The 9,851-nt window shown below is 37.3% G+C and overlaps 1 protein-coding gene and 1 non-coding gene across 3 annotated transcripts; one reads left to right on the top strand and one right to left on the bottom strand.

Annotated features, from left to right (window-relative positions):
* Nucleotides 1-135: 135 nt before the first annotated feature.
* Nucleotides 136-9,763, bottom strand: cdk-9 (putative cyclin-dependent kinase 9). 2 transcript variants are annotated; one of them, NM_060505.4, is made up of 10 exons: nt 9,709-9,763; nt 8,371-8,418; nt 7,352-7,543; nt 6,425-6,597; nt 5,563-5,838; nt 4,417-4,640; nt 2,462-2,602; nt 2,336-2,377; nt 1,641-1,787; nt 136-441 (listed from the first exon to the last, which is right to left on the bottom strand). In NM_060505.4, the coding sequence occupies exons 1-10, from the start codon at nt 9,756-9,758 to the stop codon at nt 298-300; spliced, it is 1,437 nt and encodes a 478-aa protein (NP_492906.2). In that variant the 5' UTR covers nt 9,759-9,763; the 3' UTR covers nt 136-297. The 2 variants fall into 2 exon arrangements, with proteins under 2 accessions (NP_492906.2, NP_492907.2); NM_060506.5 differs by lacking the exon at nt 136-441 and having other exon boundaries at nt 1,583-1,787.
* M04D5.4 lies at nt 4,231-4,290 on the top strand. Its single transcript, NR_050553.1, has one exon. It is a non-coding gene; the product is annotated as an Unclassified non-coding RNA M04D5.4 (non-coding RNA).
* Nucleotides 9,764-9,851: the final 88 nt, after the last annotated feature.

The raw sequence follows: 9,851 nt of genomic DNA, 5'->3' as shown, positions 1-9,851 counted from the left end.
ATGAAAAATTATTACACGTTCCCCAAAAATCGAGTTGTGTACTCCTCTCGGACAAGCGGAAATTCCAAAATTTTCGAATTTTTGGCAAGAAAATCGCGATTTTTTTCAAATTTCTCTGTAAAGCTGAAATTCAGATCCCAAATAGAAAATTTATTGTATCGACGGAACTGAACACGTATGATCTACGAGAAGGAACGGGGGGAATGCTGAAAATCCGCCAAAAATTGCGGGGGGAAAAGAAAAAAATATTGTACAGAAAAATGCGGTGAAAAAAAGGAAAAAAATAGGGAAAAGAGCTTAAAAAATAGTATCGCGATATTGTCCGGCTGGAATCGCGTTCGACGGACGTGCCTGCTGTTGATTTGGACGTTGTTGGGCGTTTTGGTGACGGCCGCGATTCGCGTGGGCGCCCTTTCCGACGGTGTACTCGAATTGAGAGTTCTGAAAATAAAAATTTGCAATTTAAATTTGAAAAATACAAAAAAAATCGCTAAAAATCCATCAAAATTGCCGAAAATTCAACTCGTGGCCTAGAAAAATGTACTGAAAAAGTTCGGCCACCTATACAATGGCCGAACTTTTCGAGGGACTAGCTTTCCTTATCGATTTTTCTAGGCCACCGGTAAAAAACTGCCGAAAATTTATGAAAACTCCAATTTTGGACCCATGGCCTAGAAAACCCCGCAATGGATAAAATTCGGCCAGCCCAATTATGTGGCCTAACTTTTCGAGGGATTAGCATATTATGAAATTTCTGAAAAATTGTCAAAATCGGCAAATTTTGAGCCATGGCCTAGAAAGCACCCAATGGAAAAAGTTAGGCCACCCGAATTATGTGGCCTAACTTTTATGGCGGGGACTAGCTTTTCTTGGTAATTTCTAGACTCCGGTTCTAAAAAATCGTTGAATAATCATTAAAACCTGCCGAATTTCAACTCGTGGCCTAGAAAATCCCCAAGTTCGGCCACCCAAAGATATGTGGCCTAACCTTTATGGCGGGGAATAGCTTTCAATAGCAATTTTTCTAGGCCACCAATGAAAAATCGCTTAAAATCATTAAAAACTGGCAAATTTACACTCGTGGCCTAGAAAATCCGAAAGTTAGGCCACCTAAATTGTGTGGCCTAACTTTTCGAGGGACTAGCTTCTCATACCGATTTTTCTAGGCCACCGCTAAAAATCACTTAACATCTATCAAAACTCTTCAATTTGGAGCCATGGCCTAGAATATCTACACAGAAAAAGTTCGGCCACCTAAACTATATGGCCTAACTTTTCGGGGGACTAGCTTTCCAAAGCGATTTTTCTAGGCCACCACATTTTGAGATGATATAACAACTCTAAATTACTAATTGTGTGCGAAAATTGGTCTAAAATTCAAATTTTTCACCGGTGGCCTAACTTTTCCACAAGATTTTTCTAGGTCATAGTGGATGCGTGGCCTAACTCGAATTTTCTAGACCACAAATTAAAGTTTCCGGGGCAGTTTTCTCTCATTTTTCTCGTTTTTTTCTACCAAAATGGATTTCGTGGCCTAACTGGGAAGTTTTCTAGGCCACGATTTCAAAAATCGGTGTTTCTGTGTCAATTTTCGCTCATTTTTCTCGTTTTTTGAGCCATTTAGCTTCAAATTTGCGTACGGGAATAGTATCCATTAAATCTTGAACATTTGCCATTGGAACAGGATCCTTAAAAAACCATATATCATCTTCCGCCTCGTCAGATGTCGGCCGCTTGTCTGGATCAATTGCGAGTAGAATTTCGAGCAAATGCAGAGCATCGTCGTCCTGAAAAAAGTTGAGGTTTTTTTTGTAGAAAATTTGGTCTTAAAAAGGCCAAATTTAGGCCGATTTTAGGAAAACTTTTTTTTTTAATTTTGGGTAATTTCAGGCCAATTTTAGTCCAATTTCCGGCCTGCTTTCATCGAAAATAAGCCAATTTTCGAGCTAATTTTAGGCTATTTTCACACAAATGTAGGCCATTCTTGGTTGTTTCTTTCTCAACATTAACCAAAAATAGGCCTAAATTAGTCTGAAAAAGGCTTACAATAATCCTGAAATTGGCCTGAAATAGAACCTAAATTGGCTTAAAATTAACTTAATTTGTCTAAATTAGACTAAAATAGGCTTGAACTCAGCTTAAAATGGACTAAAAAGAGACTAAAATCGGGCCAAAAATAGGCTTAAAATCGCTGAAAATAGGCTAACAATCGGGCCGAAAATAGACCAAAACAGGCTTAAATAGGCCGAAAATGGCCCAAAATAGGCTTAAATAGTCCTAAATAGGCCTATCTAAGCCCAATTTTTCAGATTTTTTCAAAATTTCCAATCCATACCGTCGCCGAGTCGTGCTGCTTGACGTTCTTTCCGAATGGATCCTGAAAATATTGATTTTTGTCCAAAAAACCCAATTTTCAAGGCGTAGGCAGCCTCGTAGGCACGTAGGCATCCAAAATACCTACCGTTTTCGAGTCGGGCGCATCAAATTTCATCAAATTCTTCATTTTATTCGGCAAAATTCGATATTTTCCTTGTGGAAGTGCAGAATTCGGTTCAGAAGACATTGCCGACCATAATGGCATATTTACACAGTTCGGCCATACCTGGAAATACTTTTTTTTTCGAATTTTTTATTAAAAATGGCTTCAAATTTGGGAAAATTGAGGGAAAAACACATCAAAACTGTACTTTTACACTCGTGGCCTAGAAAACCCCCAGTGGAAAAGTTCGGCCACGGGGGACTAATTTTCCAACGGGAGTTTTCTAGGCCATCGCATTTAAAAATGTTTCAAAGCTGAAACTACTCAAATGCTGCGAAAATCTGTCGAAAAATTGCCTTTTCCTCTCGTGGCCTAGAAAACCCCAGAGGAAAAGTTCGGTCACCGAAATCATGGCCTAATTATCCGGGTGATTAGTTTTCCGACGGGATTTTTCTAGGCCACCGCATTTTTAGGCCGAAAATTACTCGAAAATCTGTCGAAAAATTCCATTTTCCACTCGTGGCCTAGAAAACCTCAATGGAAAAGTTCGGCCACCGAAGTGATGGCCTAAATTCTTGGGGGACTAGTTTTTTTAACGAGCTGTTTCTAGGCCACCGCATTTTCAGGCCGAAAATCACTCGAAAATTTGTTTTTGCTTTCATGGCCTAGAAAACTTCAGAGGAAAAATCGGCCACCAAAAAATAATGACCTAACTTTAGGAGGACTAGTTTCCAAAGGGATTTTTCTAGGCCAACGCATTTTTTAGAATGATCAAAAATATAAATTTCAACTCGTGGCTTAGAAAACCCCAAACGGAAAAGTTCGGCCACCTAATTGATGGCCTAACTTCTCGGGGCGCTTTTCTAGGCCATCCCATTATCAGCGTTTAGCAAAAAATTGTGCAATTTCAAATTTTTATCCGGTGGCCTAACTTTTCTAGGCGGGGACTAGTTTCCCATGTGAATTTTTTTAGGCCACCAACTACAATTTCAATTGGTGGCCTAGAAACCTCTAAAGCTCGGCCACGAGTTTTGGAAGAAGAACTCTCGGGGACTAGTTTTTCATGAGCATGTTTTCTAGGCCACTACATTTTGAGCTCAATATCGTGTACTTTTTGCTAAAATCCGGTGGCCTAACTTTTCATGTAGGAATTTCTAGGCCACCAACTTTTCTGCCTCTAACAAAAATCGAAATTTTGGCGGTGGCCTAACTTTTCCACTGGGGTTTTTCTAGGCCACGCTTCGAAAATTCAATTCTAGGCCACCACAAACTAATTGCGTGGCCGCGAACTTTTCTATACATGATTTTTCTAGGCCACCAAAACGGAATATGCATTTTTTCAGGAAGTACGAAAAGTTGAAATTTCAGGGGGGGGTCTAACTTTTTCACTGGGAAAAATTCTAGGCCACGGTGTGAGCGTGGCCCAACTGGGGGTTTTCTAGGCCAGGAATCGAAAAATCAACGTTTCTGGGTCAATTTTAGCTCATTTTTCTCGTTTTTTTGAGCCATTTTTCTTCAAATTTTGAGCCATTTTCCACTACTAACATTCTTATTAATGGCCTAACTTTCCCGTGTACGGGATTTCTAGGCCATCAACTTTTAATATCGAGAGTTATTACTCTAAGCTACAAGAATTGACTCGTAGCCTACATTTTCACCAAAAAATCAAAATTTTGGCGGTGGGTGGCCTAACTTTTCCACAGGGGGTTTCCTAGGCCACGCTTTGAAAATCGATGTTTCTGTCTGAGTTTTAGCTTATTTTTTCTCGTTTTTCACCAAAATGGATTTGGTGGCCTAACTGAGGAGGGGGGGGGGGGGGTTTCTAGGCCATGGATCGAAAAATCATGGTTTCCGGGTCAATTTTTGGCCATTTTTCTCAAATTTTGAGCCATTTTTCTTCAATTTTCTCGTTTTTTGTGTCATTTTCCACGACTAACATCTTTATTAATCGATCCACAGAGTCCAGAAATGAGCTGTAACTGTTTTTGTTCCGTATCTCCTTGCATAATCGGTTGGCGAGTCCACATTTCAGCCATAATACATCCAGCACCCCATACATCGATTTTTGTGCCATATTGACGATCACCGAGCAGAAGCTCCGGTGGACGATACCATAGAGTGACGACACGGTTTGTGTACAGTGGACGGGGGCCTGCACCGTCTGAAAATTGTTGAGTTTTTGGGGCTCAAAATTGGTCAATTTTTCATCTAAAAACGTAATTTTTCGACTGAAATCCGAGGTTTTTGAGCATTTTTGAGCCATTTTTTTGGGTTTCAACAGAAATTTCATTTTTTGGCACTTTTGAGTATTTTTCCGCGAAAAAAAAAATTCTTTTTTGGGCAAAAATGGGCTAATTTTTGCTAGAAAATTGAAATTTTCACATTTTTATCAACTTTTGGATTTTTTTTGCGGTTAAAAAGGGTCTCAATTTTTCGCAAATTTGATTTTTTCGTGATTTTTGGGGAAAATTCTCAATTTTTAATTCAAAAAACGCAATTTTTTGGTTGCACAAATTCCACAAATTTGAGCGTTTTTTGACCAAAATTGCATAACTTTCGATTAAAAAAAATCAATAATTTTCCGATTTTCGGCGATTTTTCCACGGTTTTCGAGTGGAAAAATGTCATTTTTCATGAACTTTGGCCACCAAAATTTGCCATTTTCTGCATTTTTAACGAAAAAAAGCGGCGAAATTCATGATTTTTCACAATTTTTCTGCAAGTTTCAAAAAATTTCGGGCGGAAATCTGGGTTTGAATCGGGAAAAAATGTCGTTTTTTTTACGTCAAAATTTGACTTTTCACGAAAATTCATCAATTTTCGGTACAAATTTGCCGCCGATTTTCTCTCTAAAACCACGAAATTTCCGTGTTCTAGGAGCCGTTTTTATTTGAAAATTGTGCCGAAAACGCTAGGAAAACCATTTTTCGCACAATTTTCCGACGAGGAAAAGTCAGCTTGAGCTATAATTTAAAGAATTTTAGTTGAAAAAATGGAATTTTTCATGGTTTTTAGGTAAAAATATTCAATTTTTTCACGATTTTCAGGTCGATTTTTTCAATTTTTCGCCGAAAACCACACACTTTCTCTCTGCACAAAAGGCCGAGCTAGTCCAAAATCGGCAAGTTTGAGTATTCCATCCTTCGAAATGAGAACATTTGCAGCTTTCATATCACGATGAAGAATTTTACTACGATGAAGCTTATTCAATCCAGACATCAAATGTTTCATCATTGTTTTAATATGAACAAGAGACATTCGAATTTTCGGATTTGATAAGAGACCAGCCAAATCGTGTGCACAAAGAGCCATTACCAAGTAGAAAGTTGCACGATCCTTGGATCCCGTCGTTCCAGTACCTGAATTTTTTGGATTTTTGGGGAAAAATTGGGAAATTTCAGTGAAAATCACCCTAAAATAAGTCTAAAATGAGTAAAATTGGGTGAAAAATCAGTTTTTTCGGGCGAAAATCGAGAAAATATGGATTTTTTAGTGAAAAAACAGAGATTTTCAGTAGAAAATAGTGTTCAAAAAGGTGGTTTTCACCTGAAAATATCGATTTTTCGGTGAAAATTTCGGAAATTGTAGTGAAAATTACCCTAAAATTGGTCTAAAATGAGTAAAAATAGGTGGAAACCCCTGGTTTTTAATGAAATTTCAGTGGAAAATGCCTTAAAATCGCTTGAAAAACCGGATTTTCAGGAGAAATTCAGTGAATTTCAATGAAAAATCACTCAAAATGAGCATTTTTCCGTCGGAAAACTGCCGAAAAATCGATTTTCAGCCCATTTTTTGGGGCTAAAAATTTGCATTTTTCAGGCAAAAATCCATGAAATTCCAGTTTTTTGGGCGTTTTTTCCGGCCAAAATCGTGAGATTTCGTGAATTTTTTGATTTTTCACATTTTTGGGTCGGTTTTCTGCCGTTTTTCGTGCGAAAAACGCACTTTTCGCACTGCAAACTTCGATAAGATCAGTGATATTTGGATGTTTAAGCTGTTCGAGCATTTTAACTTCACGTAGTGCTGTAATTGGGAATCCTTCCTTCTCATTTTCCATTAAAATCTTCTTTAGAGCAACCATTCGGCCTGTATTCTTGCATCGGGCTTTGAATACTTCTCTGAAAATTGGGAAAATTAAAAATTTACAAGAAAAACGTTTAAAAAATGAGAAAAAACCGATGAAAATGGACAAAAATCGAAATTTTTCACTGGTGGCCGAGTTTTTCTAGTAGAGTTTTCAAGGCCACTAGGCTTCAAAATCGTCGTTTTTGAGTGGTTTTTACTGAAAAAAAAATCAGGTTTTTTGCGGTGGCCGAAGTTTTTTTGCGGTGGCCGAAGTTTTTTCACTGGTGGCCGAGTTTTTCTAGTGGAGTTTTCTAGACCATTTCATGAAAAATGCAGTTTTTGAGCGTTTTTCACTGAAAAACAGGTTTTTTGCGGTGGCCGAGGTATACCTAGTGGATTTTTCTAGGCCACCACATAAAAATCGCTGTTTTTGAGCGGTTTTTACAGAAAAAAATCAGGTTTTTTCGAGGTGGCCGAAGTTTTTTTAGAGGATTTTTCTAGGCCACCACATGGAAAACGCTGTTTTTGAGTGGTTTTTTAATGGAAAAAAACAGGTTTTTTGCAGTGGCCGAGTTTTTCCCAGCGGAGTTTTCTAGGGCATCGCTTGAGAAATGATGACCGAGCTTTTCAAATGATTTTTCTAGGCCACGTCTTCATTTTCCGCGGAATTTTAGGTTTTTTGGAGTAAAATTTCGGTTAAAATCCATTTAAAAAATGTGTTTTTTTGCCGATTTTCCGCCGAATTTTTCCGGTTTTTCAGCAATTTTTTCACACGAATTCCTCGATTTTCGGCCCTGCAAAACTTGCCCAAAAGTGCCCTGTCCAATCTTATTCAGCTTCTCATACGTGGAAACATCTCGAATAAACGGATACGTTGCCTGATCGAAGAGCTTCTGATAATTCGATAGTTGCTGCTTCACTTCAAGCTCATAATTTGTTCCATTTGGTGTTTGTCCACCGCCGGATGATGATGGAGTCGTTTGACCGCCGATTAGAGCTCTGAAAAATGGGAAATTACACTGCAACTTTTTCCTCACGAGGGACGAGGAAAAGTGGTTTCTAGGCCATGGCCGAGGAGCCGACAAGTTTCAGCGGCCATTTATCTTGCTTTGTTTTCCGCCTGTTTTCTTTCGTTTTTCATCGATTTTTCCCGTTTTTTCTTAATAAAACTGATAAATAAATACTTTTTGCAGATGCTAAAACAATTTCCAATTAAAAAAATTATGTATTCAGTGGGCAAGCAGCGGTGAAAGTGGTCAATGCAATATGATGGATTACGGGAATACAAAACCCAAACTTTTCCCCAAAAATGATACATATGATGTTTAGATGGTAAAAGTACCTGATTTTCATAACGAGACCGCTGAAAAAGTTTTGACTTTTTTGGTGAAAATCTCGACTTTTTCACCAAAAAAGTTGAATTTTGGAAACCTCAAAACTTTTTCAGCGGTCTCGTTATGAAAATCAGGTACTTTTACCATCTAAACATCATATGTATCATTTTTGGGGAAAAGTTTGGGTTTTGTATTCCCGTAATCCATCATATTGCATTGACCATTTTCACCGCTGCTTGCCCACTGAATGCATAATTTTTTCACTTGGAAATTGTTTTAGCATCTGCAAAAAATATTTATTTATCAGTTTTATTAAGAAAAAACGGGAAAAAGCTGTGAAAAACAAAAGAAAACAGGCGGAAAACAAAGCAAGATAAATGGCCGCTGAAACTTGTCGGCTCCTCGGCCATGGCCTAGAAACCACTTTTCCTCGTCCCTCGTGAGGAAAAAGTTGCAGTGGAAAATATCGACTTTCCATCCTAAATTCCGTACCTTTTCGGCGGCTCCTGAGCATGCTCGGTGTTCGGCCGCTTCGGAGGTCTGGACATGAAAAAATGCGGTTTTTTGGGTGGAAATGAGTACTTTTTAGGGGATTTGTCATCAAAATCGTGGATTTTTCGGTTTTTTGGGGTGTTTTTCACGTTAAAATCACGAATTTTGAGTGAATTTTCATTATTTTTGCCGAAAAAAATCCAGTGGAAATTAGTGTTAAAAAGGTGTTTTTTACGTAAAAATATTGATTTTTCGGGGAAAAATCACTCTAAAATTGCTTTAAAATGAGTAAAAATAGGTGAAAAATCGGTTTTTTTCGGACGAAAACTTTTTAGTACAAAAAAATGAACATGTTGGAAAAAACAGCGATTTTCAGTAGTTTTCACATGAAAATATCGATTTTTCGGAGTGATTTTGAGGTAATTTTCAGCGAAAAACCCTCTAAAATTGCTTAAAATCGATAAATATCTGCTCAGAAAGATGGAAAACCCGGTTTTTAGTGAAAATTTAGGTTTAAATTTGGGTTTTTGGTGAAAAAAACAGGGATTTCCAGTGGAAATTAGTGTTCAAAAGGTGTCTTTTACGTAAAAATATCGATTTTTCGAGGGGAAAAATTGGAAATTTCAGTGAAAATTACCCAAAAATAGGTGAAAAACCGGGTTTCTTAGGGGAAAATCGAAAAAATTTGGATTTTTTAGTGAAAAAACACCCTAAACCTACTGAAAAAGTTGGAAAAACAGGGATTTTCCGTAGTTTTTCAACGAGAATATCGATTTTTATTGGGAAAAATGAGAAATTTCAGTGAAAATCACCCTAAAATTGCTTTAAAATGAGTAAAAATAGTTGAAAACCCCGGTTTTTTCGGGTGAAAATCGACTTTTTAGTGAAAAAAACAGCCTAAAAAACTGAAAGTTGGAAAAAACAGCGATTTTCACTATAGTTTTTTAATAGTTTTTCATATGAAAATATCGATTTTTCGGGGAAAATTTCGAAAATTTCAGCGGAAAACTCTCTAAAATTGCTTAAAATCGATAAATATCTGCTCAGAAAGGTGGAAAACTCGGTTTTTAGTGAAAATTTAGGTTTAAATTTGGATTTTTGGTGATATTTCAGTGGAAAATGCTGTTAAAATCGCTAATTTAATAAATTTCGGTGTGAAAATTCACTCAAAAACTGCCGAAAAATCAATTTTCTGCGAATTTTTTTTTGATTTTTTTGTTTTGCAAATCAAAATCGTGGATTTTTTAGTTATCTGGGGTGTTTTTCACGTTAAAATCACGAATTTCTAGTGAAAATCAACGAAAAACCGGGGGTTTTCTCGCTTAAAATCCAACGAACCTCTGTGTACTCGACTGGTGGAGGCCGGCGTGATAGTTTTGAGCACTCATTTGCTCTGAAAATTGTTAATTTTTGTGGAAAAAAACATTAAAAATTGCGAAAAAATTGCGAAAAAACCGAAAAAATAGAGGAAAATTGCAAAA

Source organism: Caenorhabditis elegans, chromosome I, assembly GCF_000002985.6.
Source record: "Caenorhabditis elegans chromosome I".
Lineage (NCBI taxonomy): Eukaryota > Metazoa > Nematoda > Chromadorea > Rhabditida > Rhabditidae > Caenorhabditis > Caenorhabditis elegans.
The sequence above is the reverse complement of the archived record's forward strand: the minus strand, read 5'-3'. Positions and strand labels throughout refer to the sequence as shown.